This window comes from Typopeltis vanoorti, chromosome 2 (genome assembly GCF_054136105.1).
Source record: "Typopeltis vanoorti isolate ZY-2024b chromosome 2, IOZ_Tvanoo_1.0, whole genome shotgun sequence".
Classification (NCBI taxonomy): domain Eukaryota; kingdom Metazoa; phylum Arthropoda; class Arachnida; order Uropygi; family Thelyphonidae; genus Typopeltis; species Typopeltis vanoorti.
Genome location: NC_143550.1, coordinates 187,645,746 through 187,660,418, shown reverse-complemented (window position 1 = coordinate 187,660,418; position 14,673 = coordinate 187,645,746). Strand labels below are relative to the sequence as shown.

General features: G+C 36.3%; 1 protein-coding gene across 1 annotated transcript in view; it reads right to left on the bottom strand.

Annotated features, from left to right (window-relative positions):
* Sec61beta (Sec61 translocon subunit beta) overlaps window positions 1-7,354 on the bottom strand; it is a 62,720-nt gene extending 55,366 nt beyond the window's left edge. The window contains exon 1 of the mRNA XM_090409960.1: window positions 7,201-7,354. Within this exon, the coding sequence (XP_090266086.1) occupies window positions 7,201-7,203 (3 nt within the window). The 5' untranslated portion in view covers window positions 7,204-7,354. The remainder of the gene's footprint in view (window positions 1-7,200) is intronic.
* Window positions 7,355-14,673: the final 7,319 nt, after the last annotated feature.

Here is a 14,673-nt window from a genome sequence, read left to right as displayed (position 1 = left end):
AACAGAGGTGATAATGTACATTCTTGTCTCACACCAGATTTAACATTGAACCATCTTCCTATACTTCCTTCAATTCTAACTGCTGACTTACAACTCAAATAAAGACTAAGTATTGCTTGATATAATGCCCAATTGACACCATATAACTGAAGCATATTGAATAGCTTCTCTCTTGGCACCTTGTCATATGCCTTTTCCAGATCGACAAAACTTAAATACAGATATTTGTTATATTCCCATGCTTTCTCGACTATTTGTCGTAAAGTGAAGATCTGATCCTGACAGCCTCTATTTGGCCTGAATCCAGCTTGTTCTTCACCAAGCTTTTCTTCCACAATTCTTCTCAACCGTTTCTCAAGTATACTTGCATAGATCTTGCCAGGAACACTCAGTAGGGAAACACTTCTGTAATTCTCACATGCAGTTTTATTTCCCTTTTTATATATGGGTACTATGAGAGCTCTACTCCAATCATCAGGAATTCGTCCTTCTGTCCAGGCTTTCTGAACTATGCAGTGCAGCCACTGTAAGACTCTTATACCACCATACTTCAGCATTTCTGGTCGAATATCATCTACTCCTGCTGCCTTTCCACATTTCAAGCCTTTGATGGCTTTTTCTACTTCTAGTATGGATATGTATTCCTGACTGCATGCCTGGTCAGTGTTTTTTACCACTGTGATGTCATCACTGCTTGTTTCATTTAGCAGTTTTTCAAAGTAATTACTCCATACTTCAAGGATATCTTTTTCTCCCGTTTTCATGTCAGCTTTATCATCTCTAATTCCTTTTACAGCACTCTTTCCTCCATTCTTAAGCTTCTTCAACAACCTCCAGAATATTTTGCCACCTTCTTGATATTTATTTTCTATATTCTTGCCAAAGTCCTCCCATGACTTTTGTTTAGCTAGTTTTACACACTGTTTAGCTTTCTTACATTTGTCTTTGTATTCTGTAAGAGTAAAAGCTGACTTATTTGCCAGGAACTTTTGATATGCTTTCTTCTTTTCCTTCACTGCCTCTTTAACTTCCTGTGTCCACCAGGGAGTTCTGATTATTTTATCCTTGCACACAACCTCACCACATGCCTCTCTGGCAGAATCAATCAATGTTTCCTTCAGAGTTTGCCACTGAATCTCCAAGGTTTGATTCCTGTTCTCAAACTCTTTCATTTTCATTTCAATAATATTTCTGTATTTTAGTCTACAGTTTACATCTGAGAGCTGCTCAACTTTTATTCGCTTTAAAACTTTCTTACATGTTATTCTTTTCAATATGAAATTCAATTTTATCCTGCTCAAGACTAAATAGTGATCACTTCCAATTTCAAATCCTCTGTACACTCTGGTGTCCTGCACCAGGGAGAAAACATCACTATCAACAATAACATAGTCAATGAGACTTTTCTTATTCCTAGCCTCTTCTCTCCATGTGAATTTGTGCACATTTTTATGTTGGAACATGGTGTTAGTAATAACCAGTCCATGTCCTGAGCAGAAATCCAACAGATATTTGCCATTATTATTAGCTTTGCTCTTTTCTCCAAATTTTCCCAAAATATTTTTGTATGTCTCACAATCATTTCCTACTCTACTATTTAGATCCCCAACAAGGACCAATTTTTCCTTTTTCATTGTGTCAGTTGCTTTTTCTAAAGCCTCAAAAAATTCCTCCACTTCTACCTTAGTAGAACCTTCTGTGGGACCATAGGCACAAATAAGTCTCATTGTCCAGTTCCCCATTCTCATATTTGCCCACATTACTCTACTTGAGACTGACTGCCATTCAAGAAGATTAGCCTCGTATTTTGTGTTGAATACTATGATACTATGGCTACTCCTTCTTTTCCTTGATTGTCATTGCCTGGTCAGTGTTTTTTACCACTGTGCTGTCATCACTGCTTGTTTCATTTAGCAGTTTTTCAAAGTAATTACTCCATACTTCAAGGATATCTTTTTCTCCCGTTTTCATGTCACCTTTATCATCTCTAATTCCTTTTACAGCACTCTTTCCTGCATTGTTAAGTATACAGTCCAACTATGGTTGGACTGTATACTTAGGTGAATATACAGTCCAACTATAAATGGATGTTGAAGCAGCTGTTGCTCAAGTTCCTGTAGATCTGGCAGAAATGAGAGGCATAATGGATTCCAGTTTTACTGAATTTCTAAATCACTTAGGGAATTGAACAACGCAGATCCGAATATAAATTAAATTATACTTTAATAAATATTTCCGATATTTCTGCAACGTGACGTTGCCATTTTCAAAAGGAACTTACAAAAAGGCACGTGTACCAAATTTGTTGAGGTTTGGAGAGTTTCTTAGGGCTGAGGCTGATTCCATGAATAGTCTTTCGAATCTGTATTTGCTATGGTGTATTACTGTAGCTTTCTTCCACCGTATTCTGTGGCATGTATTCAGAACATGGTCTGCAAGACCAGAATGGCTGTACTTGTGAAACAGGATGTAGTCCTTGTGGTCAGAAATTATGATATTCGCTGTCCTGCCTGTTTGGCCAAAGTACGACAGTTGCTCTGGATACACACCACAGAATACGGTGGAAGAAAGCTACAGTAATACACCGTAGCAAATACAAATTCAAAAGACTATTTATGGAATCAGCCTCAGCCCTAAGAAACTCTCCAAACCTCAACAAATTTGGTTGTATGCGACTACCCCAAATTTGGGAGGCATACATCAGCAGAACTTCAGCCCAACGGCCATGAACACCTACTTAGCCCGCTAGAGGGCACCATCAGGACTTCTAGGAGAATGATAGCTTCATATCTTCATTCTCAGTTACTGTGTTGTAGTGCCTGCGTGCACATGCCTTTTTGTAAGTTCCTTTTGAAAATGGCAACGTGACGTTGCCGAAATATCAGAAATATTTATTAAAGTATAATTTAATTTATATTCGGATCTACGTTGTTCAATTCCCTAAGTGATTTAGAAATGCATAACCAACGTATAAGCCTGTCTACGAGAGTTTTACTGAATAGTGGCCATGTAAATATCTGCAGAAGAGACAATGCAGAAAGTGATCTTCTATGGAAAACAGCCACAGAGTCTGTAAGGGAACTGTCATTAATCAACTGAATTGCCCTTTACTAAACAGCAGTATGGATTTTTAGGACATTCTTAGGTGCACTACACCATCCCAAGCATGACAGTAGTATTCTGATGTTGGTCAGATTTGGGATTTATACAGAGTAAATAACTGTTCAGCAGAAGCAACATCTTAAGAAGGAAGGAAGGAAGGATGCCAAGTTTTTTGGATGCTGATTATGCTATAAAAGTGATATGATTAAGCCAGGAAGGGTGTGGAGTAGTTTACCATCATTTAATTTGCTACTAAGAGAATGGAAACATTTAAAGAATGGTTTGAAGGAAAAAAAAGGAAGGAATGACAAGCTTACAAAAAAAGAATGTATGTCATCAACAGGAGACATGCTGCACAGGTTGTGATGAAAAGTGGTGCATGCTGTATATAAATGTGTAAATTGAATTTGATGGGAGAAAGGAATTGTATCAGAGAAGATGGGCAGCCCTAATGAGGAGATGGTGCAGAACATCAGTAGAGCAGAAGTTGAGGAGGCTGTAAAGAGGATGAAGAATGGAAAAATCGGTGGGTCCTGACAGGATCCCAGTGAAGGCATGGAAGGCACGGGAGGAAGAGGGCATTGACCTGCTGTGGGATCTGTTCATAAAAGTTTACCAACAGGAAAAAAATGACTGAGGAGTGGAAGGAAAGTTCTTGTCCCCTTTACCCTTGCTCTTTTGGCAAATTGGCAAAAGAGCAAGGGTAAATGGGATACACAAGACTAAGAATTACAGAGGAATAAAGTTGATGTCCCACACAATGAAAATCCTAGAAAGGGTTCTTGATGGAAGATTGACAGTAGTATTTAATTCCATAGTAATATAAGCTATTATGGAATTAAATTATTCCCAATGGCTACAAATTGATGGATTAGAGCAGCAGTTAGCAGAGTTTCAGGCCAACATCTGGACTCAAGTGTTTGTTGACCTGAGGCCTCAACTCGAGGATCTCAAAAGAAATCGCTTGCAGAATGAAGAGTGCCACTACGAACAAGAAATTCTGAATGCTTGGAACTGGATATCAGAAACTTTTAGTACCCTTAGAAATCTAGCAATGGCTTTACTCAATTTTTCCCTCTACATACTTTTGTAAGACCTTATTCTCGTCATTAAACATCAAAACAAAAAAAAGAAACCAACCAACAGATTAAGATAGTGCTGCTTGCTTGGGCTTGAAGTGCACAAAGTACTTACCTTTAATTTCAGACTTATCCATTAAGACTCAGCAGCAAAAAAGTCCTTAAATGATGTTCATTAAATTAAACGCAATGTGTTCCATTTCTTTTTTCCAGTTTAATTCAAAATTACTATTAAAGTAGGGTAATTTTTAGTGCACTATTTTAAGCCCAATTATCAATGTGCATATCGCTTTCTCTATTGTAAATTTCTGATTTTTCATTATTATTATTATTTTACATGTGTGAGTTTGTTTTACTCGCATTTCATTTTTGTAATTATTTGACGTTTCAATATATAATGCATAATACCACACGATTGTATTGTATTTTTTTTAAATAAATGAACATGTAAATTTATATGTTCATTTATTTAAAAAAATGGGGGGCATGCCAGAAGAGTCAAGTTAGGCATTTTCTAAATTTTTAGCACACCGAGCCTAAAAGGTTTGCCATCACTGGTATAAACAATTGGTTGGCCTGGGTTTAATTCCCATCCATGATGTGAGGAACCTTTATCTAGTCTCTTTCGACTAAAGGTGAGTTAGCTGGTTTCATACGGAGGTGGAGGGTTTTTTTCATCCAGAAACTCTGATTTTTCATCCTTCAGAACAGTCAAACTGGCCTCATGAGCACACAGATCTACAGCCATGAATACTTACAATAATGTAAAAGAGATAGGATCCTCACTACATTATCCTTACACCTATAGTCAACAATGAATCATATCATGGTAGTCAACCTCCTGGATGGAGACGACACATGATAATCCTTTATCATGTGTCGTCTCCATCCAGGAACTTTGAACTTCATCTCTGTTCACCATTATTCCCATCCCCATAATCAATTTTTTGCAGTTTGGTTCATCTCTTTGTCTTAACTACCAGTATTTAAACCATCCTTGTAGGACCTCATCTTTATTAATTATTCTCTCCAATTTAGCATCAGAAAACTATAATATTCCCTTGCAAATCACCAGCTATTAGTGTACAAATTAATTATTGGTGCCCCATGTGTAAATTGTACATACTCCAGAGGCACACAGCTGCAAGCCTCCATGTCTCATTAAGTATCAATGATGCTCTTTGGATGAAAAGACCTGGGTTAGAATCCTCTGTCGGCTAGGGAACTTTAGGTCTTTTCAACTGAAAGTGAATTAGATGACTTCATATGGAAATGGCACAATTTTTCCTCCTACAAACTTGGGCTTTTCATGCTACAAAAGAGCAAATCGGTTAATAGATGTTATGGGCCTCTTAGCCTTAGTTGATTTGGCTGTAAACAATCAGTAGCATCCCACTAGTCATGTGCTTTCTTGATTAAACTCCACCATATACTATCTGTCCATCAGTCACTATTATCTGTCATCAGCTTCATACCATCCTTGTTTGCTCCAGTTTACAAATTACATTGTGTGGTATCTACGGTTTCTGTTCTGATAATTCCCAAGATGAAGTTCTTGGAAGAAGCTAAGCTTAAATGGTTTCAGAACCAACAGGACAACAATAACTATCAAAACGATAGATCTGCTAAAGAGAATAAATATAAAAATGCAAGGAACTTGTTTTGAGGTATAAATAAACTAAAGACGGGCTATCAGTCAAGAACTGCAATAATTAATGATAATAAAGGACAGATTATTGCAAATGACAAACAGATGGCTGAAAGGTGGAAGGAATATTTTTTCAAACAGCTGCTAAACTGCCAAAATCTCAAAGCAACATTCCTAGCCAGAATTTACTCTACTTGTGAACCAGAAGTCAAAGAGCCATCATTTAGTGAAGTAGAAACAAGCATTGAAACTCTTAAAAATAATTATTATTATTATTATTTTGACACCTCCAGGGAGTCCAAAGACTCATCGAGGGAGAGTGTGCCGACAGCATCGAACGATTGGTCCCCTTCCAACTACTAACCACGCTCAAACTTACTTAACTGAGCCATTAGTAGCAGAGGCTCTACCAATCGACCAACCTTCGCCGGCTCATATACCAATCGCTCAACCTTCGCCGGATAATAAAGCTGCAGGATTTGATAAAGTCACATCTGAACAAATTAAATAAGGAGGAAAGGAATTAACTAGTGCAGATGATATAACTGAAACTTTTATAAACCTTAAAACCTCTTCCGAAAAATAGGTCTCAATATTAACCAAAATAAAACAATATTTAAAAGTATCTAGACATAATGATCTTAAATAAGCCATCAACTATTCAATTTGATGACATGATATTGAAAAACTCAATACAATTTAAATATCTACGCTCTATAATAACTAAAGATAATAAGATCCAAACAGCTGCTGTGTAAGCATCACAAAACCACCACTTCCACTAGTCGAAGGGTGTATTTTTCATTACGTGACATCCCCATGAATGTCTAAGGGCTCATTGTGGGGGGGGCACCATTTCATATAAGGGATAGGTTTTTTTTTCCTGCGAAAAACTTGGATTTTTCATTTCACAAAACAAATCGGCAGAGACGAAATACAGTGACCTCATAATCTTCATTGTTTCATAAATAAATCCCAAACCAAAAAGCATGATGCCACTGCATTTCTATCCATGAATCATATTTTTGATTATATCTGCATAGGAAACAGTATTTGCATGTGTATAAAAGTAGCTACTAAAGCGGAACTAATACACACCCAGTATGAAATTTAATGTAATACCAAAACAAGTTAAATACATTATCGTATATATTTCGTAATTCAGAGAAATTCACGTTACTAAGCAATCTTTTGAACAGTCCATATATAAAGCATTGCACAAGTTTTCATATTTCGGGTCGCGCCTTGAACTAAGTAACATATGCGAGAGCAACAATTTTCTTAGCTTACAAAATTCTGAACACCGCAAAAGGTATCTAAAAGGTAACAACGTGCAGCTGATAAACAAGAATTATTTTTTTTATGACTTACCATTGTCTTAACAAGCAACTTTAACAGAACTAAATGGGGGTTTTGAAAAAAGAAGTTCTAAATACAGTACAACGAAACCCTTAAATTTAAGCAGCCACGTCATTAAACAACCTACAACAAGATGGATTTCCGAAGAGTAAAATCAGCATGAGTGTACCACATGATTTCAGCAAAATCCGCTAGATGACGTCTCAAAATACACAAAAAAATACATGCCAATCGGATTGGGTATTTTAATTTAAGAATATATTATTATTATTATTATTTATATGAATACTCCATGGTGTCAAAAAGCTAAGCAAGTTTGAGCCCGGTTAGTAGTTGGAAGGAGCTCAATCGTCCGATGCTGTTGGCACACTCTCCTTCGATGAGTCTTTGGACTCCCTGGAGGTGTCATATAATAATAATAATAATAATAATAATAATAATAATAATAATAATAATAATAATAATATCTCCTTAAACCCATTCGATGTTGGGACGCTTAAACTAGAGATCCCAGTTACATTGGAAAAAAATACGGGGCACTCATGACTGAGGGTGAAAATTCAGTATGCGCATTCATCACATATGCTAGTCTTAGAAAATGATTGTAACTTTCCAAGCGTGTGCGTGGTAATGTCTAATGTGCATACACACCTTACTAAGTATAAGTAAAAAAATAGTAAATCAAATTGTTAGGCTACATATTTTCATTAAGCCACTTTAAGTTGCCTTCAAATGGTTTTTTACTTACTATTATAGATACAAAATAGATTGTTAATACAGTAATGCTCTTCTCACCTGACATTATTCTTATTAATCAATCAGTCTTGCTCACTCTTGCAATACTTTTCTGAAGAATGAATTTCACTTAACAATTGTTTGTTTTTAAGAATCATGTAATGAAAAGCTACACAATCCTCACTGAAGAATGATTTTACAATAAGCATTGATTTTACAGTTTTTACAGACAATTTATTTTTCTCATCAGTCCATAGTGCGTTCATGCGAGACAATAATCTTTCGACACACGCATTTGCTCCAGGGATACACATAACGAACTCCACTACTTTCTTTAAATTTGATAGTTCTCCTTCAACATTTTTAAAGAGATCCACCCAGACTTCATCTAAATGTTTGAATTTCAACATGTCCTTCACTTCACTATCTTCATTGGACCTCAGAGCTGTTTTCACTATCATTACTTCATCAAACAAATCAGATTCAACAATGTTTGATATGGCAGCGGTCTGATTAATAGTTTGGACTGTTTGAGAACATTTTCCCAACATAATGCTGTTCTCAGTTTCAACCAAGACACACTGTTCTAATTTCAGCATATACCGTGACCATTCTTTTATATATGACACACGTGTTGTAGAAATCAATTTTTTGAGATTGGAATGCCTTTTCACTAATTACTTTTTCCTCTTGCAACTCAAGAAGTAGCTTCTTTTCTGCGGTAGTTGTCAAATTTTCATCTCTTCTCATTTCAATTTTTCTAACCAGTGACTGTATAATTGACTGTGCTTCAACGAAAGATATCGTTTCGCCTTCTATGCCCCTGATAGTAGCATGGAACATTTCACATTGCACCTCCAGAAAAGTAGAAACAGCTTCGACACTGGGTTCTGGAAAAAGTCTTTCACCATTGTCGGACATTTATCTATTGAAATAAAATAAGTTTTAAGTACTTATTTCATTCAACCTTTTGATAGCTGGATGCAACTACAGCCACCTTGCCTTCGAGTGTCCTAGAACTGTTTTATACTTATTGTCCACAAATTCACAAAATTCTTTCAGTGACTGGACTTTTACAGAGTATATATAAAAGTGTCGAAATATTTAGCTATAACAACCTCAATGTCTACAGGCAATGTATCAGCTGCAGTTTGCACAACACTGTTTAAAACATGAGCTGAGCAACTAACTCCAATCATTCTGCAGCCAAACCTAGTTCTCAATTTATGGTACACGTTCTTTCTTCCCTTTCTCGAACATTCAGTAAAGTTAGTATTAGTATTGTCTGCTCACAAGGCTTTGACTTCATCTTTAATCTTCCAAGATTTAACAAGTCCCATATGTATTCCGTAAGTCATTTTGCGCTTTCACTAGGAAGGTCTGTAAATTCAAGAATCATGGTTTTAACACCTTTTTCTGGAACGAAATATCGAACAATCAATGCACTAATTTTGAAGCACCATGGTTTGAAGCGTCAGTCAGGATAGATATATAATTTGCTTTCTCCATTTCCAGTTTGAATTGCTTGATTGCAAATGGAGCCAAAACATTTACAATTAACGCTTGTGTTTTTGTTTGCCCACACATAAATTTTCTATCATATAACTACGTGTTATTTTACATGTACAATCCATTGATCGAAAACTCTGGTTGTGAATACGCGAAATTTCGCGTATTCACAACCAGAAGAACAATTCATAACCAGAAGAATTCACAACCAGAAATTTCGGGAAGAAGCAAATTTCACGTATCACATTTCACGTTTGTGAAATGTGATACGTGAAATTAACATCTACATCTACAGTTCCCTGTACTGACGGAGAGCGATGTTTGTAATAGAATAGAAATTGTAACTCATCGATTTTGTTATTCAGTCTTGAACTCTAAAATACAGGACAAAAAGTTGCCCGAAGTGTTTTCCCGCGACAACGCATTAACCAAAAACGAGACGATCCCGTATTTTACTGGACGTCTGGGATCCCTAGCTTACACCCACCCCTGGCAATCCATTCCACTCATTTACCACTCTCCAAGTAAACAACCTGGTCTGCATATGCTTACTAATCACACTCTTAGATAACTTGTAAGTGTGACTCTTTGTTTTTCTCGTACTCCCCGTGTGTAGAAAACTTTTTTCCCGTGTCAATCTTATAGATTCCCTTTAATAACTTATAAGTTTCTAATATATCCGCTGTCCTCTGCCTATCAGCTAAATTCTGCAATCCATACTACAAAGTGATCACTTGGTAACTGATCAATTTCTTCTGCTTCTGTCACTTTCTTACCATCAGCACTGAGATAAGTTATTTTTCCATAGTCATGGTTTCTCTTACTTGCTGCGTAGCGAAAAAACTATTTTGGTCTGCTGAGTTAATTTTTTCTAGATATCTGATTTTACCTTCCTTACCATACTAGTTACCCTTCTTGCTTGTGCTTTGCACTGCTCATAGACGTGATGATCACCTTGTTGTTTATGTCCCTTCCATAATATATTTTTTTGCGGGTCCTACTTTATATATTTAGTCATCCACCTAGCCTTTACTGGATTTATCGTTCATACCATGGTACTATCAGAGGGCATGCACTCTGATAGTACCATGCTCAAATAATCCTAGTAATACATAGGGCGAAGCAGCAGCTGGAGCGATTACAAAAATGTCTACCGAGTGGACTACCTAACAGAAAGAAGCAAGTGCGTGATAAGAAAAATGAGAGCATGATCGGGAGTGAAAGAAAAATTAAGGAGCGAGTGATTCAGTAGTAAAGTGTGTACAGTGATTCAGTAGTAAAAGGTGGAATAGATGAGAGTTTGACAAAATCGTCAAACTCTTAAAAATTAATGATGTAGGTGAGGCTATTAGGGCACAAAAGCAGAGGGTGAAGGAAATGATAGTAGGGGCAGGAAAAAAATATTTAAAAGGTGAAAATTTGCTATGAGAGAGGACTTGAAGGAATTACTAGAGGTAGAAAAAGAAAAGAGTGAGAAAATTAAGATAGTTAGTCTGTTGCAGTGATATGACAGAGTAAAGTCGAGAAGGAGGGCCATAACTGCGAATGACTCTATGCGCAGGTTATCAGGAGGAGTGCTGTGGAGTTTGTGGATGTGTGGAGTGAGTTCGATGGGCAAAAGGACTTATACAAGAAGGATGGTTTGTATCTGAATGGATTTGGTGTGCGGAGACTGGAAAAAGTGTTGCTCAATGAAGTGAAAGTGGATGTGTAGAATGCAGGAAACTAGAGCTATTATGGAGGGTGGGGAAGCTGTTGAGTGGATATGCAGACATCAGGGAGGCAGTTGGGTATAAGAATGTATATAATACACCTGGGCTAGTACGAAGGACAACAAACCAGAATGGGATAGTTAGTATAAGAAAGGCGTGTTGAACCCGTCGATCGCGGAGCGATTTTTGGTAGATCTCTTGCGTATTCCTCTTTACTTACAAATTTAATTAAAACTGAAAACATAACATTTTATTCATCATTATTTCGTATTATTTTTAATTCTGTTTAGGTGTATTGCTATTGTTTATTTATGTTGTTAAAATTGTCAAATGAGTAACTTTCTTATAAGTCCGGGTGAATGAATTAATTTGGATCGGTGGAAGTCAAATAACGAGGCGAGTGAATAGGATTATATGCAAAGTGTAAAAACTCGATTGTAGCTTAAATATTAAATATTCCAAAGCACATTACATCGATTTTTTTAGTTACCTTAAGTCCCATGTGAATATTGTAAAAAAATAAACTTTGTTTGTCTCGGTATAGTTTGTATTAGATGTTTTTGTAAATAACTCTTTTGAAGCTAACTGTATATACTGCTTTAATAAGAATATGTTAGAGTGTTAAAAACAAAGGAAATGTTTTTTGTCGCCGAAGCTGTACATGACAGCATTAGAAAGATTGTTATTGAAACTTGTATGTATGAAAAATTCTTGCAGACTCTAAGTGTAAACATCTCCGAAGTCAGTCAGGAAGAGTTCAAACAACTTTCCGATGGCCGGCAACTTACAATCAAAAGAAAGCGGAGGAGAACAAAAGACGTGCCGAATTTGAAATTTAAGATGAAAGACTCATACCGATTCTTTGGGGGTTGCCAAATTTCATGCGAGGTCTCAGAGGAGGCCTAATAAAAAGGGAAAGAAGCAAGCCGAAGGGGTTCCGGTTCAGAATTCCTGTCAGAGAGGAGGCCGCCCGGTCCAGAGTCGCCGTCAGAGAGACGACCCGGATCCACTTTGCTTGAGAGAATAGTTTCCCGCTTCCAGAAAGGAGCTTTTCGGTTCGAGACTTCGCTAGACAGCGACAACTTCTAGGCCACAGACAAGGTTTCAAATTGCCGAAAAGAAGAGTTCCAATTTCCTGAGAAACGTTTCCAGGCCAGATTAATGTCAGACAGTCACCAGTGTGTTGCGTTTTCATTACAACTTGATAAATCAAACAACTTCACTGATATTGCTCAGTTATTGGTATTTATTCGCATGGTATTTCAAGATTATTCAGGTAAAGAAGAACTTTTGAAAATTATACCATTATTGGGAAGGACTAGGGGAAAAGACATTTTTTCGACATTTGATGATTTTGTGAAACAACACAAACTTCCGCTTTTTAAACTTATGTCTATTACTACTGATGGTGCTCCTGCAATGATAGGTAATAAATCAGGCTTCATTTCATTATGTAAAAACGATGACAAATATCCAGCTTGTTTAACGTACCACTGTATTATTCACCAACAAGTACTGTGTAGTAAAAGATTAAACACAAAAGATGTTTTGGAGATTACATTTAAAATTGTATTTAAGTTAAGGGATATTATATTCCATATTGTTTCTTAGCCGAATAAGAAACCCAAAGAGTTTCATGCCGAATATAGAAACTATATAAAGTTCGGCGATTCCAAGCGTAAGCAAATACCTGGATAGTGCAGCACCTGACCCTTGAGGGTAGTGCAAGCTGAGGCAACTCATATAAAGGGTGGAGCAAGATCCAATCACTATTTTCCCATAATTTACCCAAGCTCTGATCACTTGATATTTCCCCATAATGTGAACTTAACTCCTAGGAGCTGTATTTTGTTCAACATTATGAGAGAAGGTCACTACCCAGACCGGTTTCGACCTTTTTTGAGGTCTCATCAGTGAGTAGGTAGACCTAGTTAATACCAAGTTTGTAGCGACATAACTTACATCCCTTCTATGAGAATTGCCAAGAGGTGTCCTATTAAATTATTAATTTTAACAAAGAGCCAAAGGCTTCAATTCGGCGACATGAACTTATTTAAGTTAAGGGATATTATATTCCATATTGTTTCTTATCCTTCATGTCTTCAATTCGTCATGTCGCCGAATTGAAGCCTTTGGCTCTTCATTATAATTAATAATTTAATAGGACACCTCTTGGCAATTCTCATATAAGGGATGTAAGTTCTGTTCGAAACAAACTTGGTATAAACTAGATCTACCTACTCACTGATGAGACCTCAAAAAAGGTCGAAACTGGTCTGGGTAGTGACCTTCTCTCATAATGTTGAACAAAATACAGCTCCTAGGAGTTAAGTTCACATTATGGGTAAATATCAAAAATAGTGATTGGAGCTTGCTCCACCCTTTATACGAGTTGCCTCAGCTTGCACTACCCTCAAGGGTCAGGTGCTGCACTATCCAGGTATTTGCTTACGCTTGGAATCGCCGAACTTTATATAGTTTCTATATTCAGCATGAAGCTCTTCGAGTTTCTTATTCGGCTAAGAAACAATATGGGATATAATATCCCTTAACTTAAATAAGTTCATGTCGCCGAATTGAAGCCTTTGGTTCTTCATTATAATTAATAATTTAAAATTGTAAATTCTGTTCGAGGAAAAGCCCTGCAACGGCGGTTATTTAAATTACAGGCAGATGATGATAGGGAACTTTTGTTGTATAATGTTCGCTGGCTTAGCAGAAGTCAATTTTTAGAAAGATTTTTTGTATTAATTAACGATATAAAAATTTTTCTTGATGAAAAAGGAGATATTTATCCACAATTGAGTGATGAAAGATGGTTGTTACACTTATAATTTTTAGTAGATTTCTGTACGAAATTAAGTAATTTAAATTTAGAGTTACAAGGTAGAGATAAAATTTTAATTGACATGTTAAGTTCAATAAAATGTTTCCAACAATACTTACTTTTATTAAAGAAAAATATAAATGACCGTGAATTTAGACATCTCCCATATTTATTAAAATTTTTTGAACAAAATCAAGAAATGCTTCGCTATGATTTAAAAGAATTTATTCGTGAAATAGAATTAGTTGAGGAAGAAATAAATTCAAGATTTAAAGATTTTAATAAAACTGAAATGATTGAATCTTTTATCAGATTAACGCACAGAATGGGTGAGGATAGCAGGAGAACAAGAGGTCATTCTTGGAAGCTGTATAAGGAGGGTGTGAGCAAGGGAGTGAGGAGCAGGTTTTTTGCATGGAGAGTGGTGAGTGATTGGGCTTTGCCCGAGAGTGTGGTGTGTGCAGAGACAGTGAATATATTTAAGGCACAGTATGATAAACTGTGTGTATAACAGTGGACCTCCCACGACGAGTCTTTGACTCCATGGAGGTTTTTATAATAATAATAATAATAATAATAATAATTATCAATAATCCATTTCAAGAAAACTTGAACATTACAGAAATTTCAAATAAAATTAGTGGGCTGTTTGATATAAACCAAGCTGAAGTAGAACTTGAGATAATAAACATTCAGAATAGT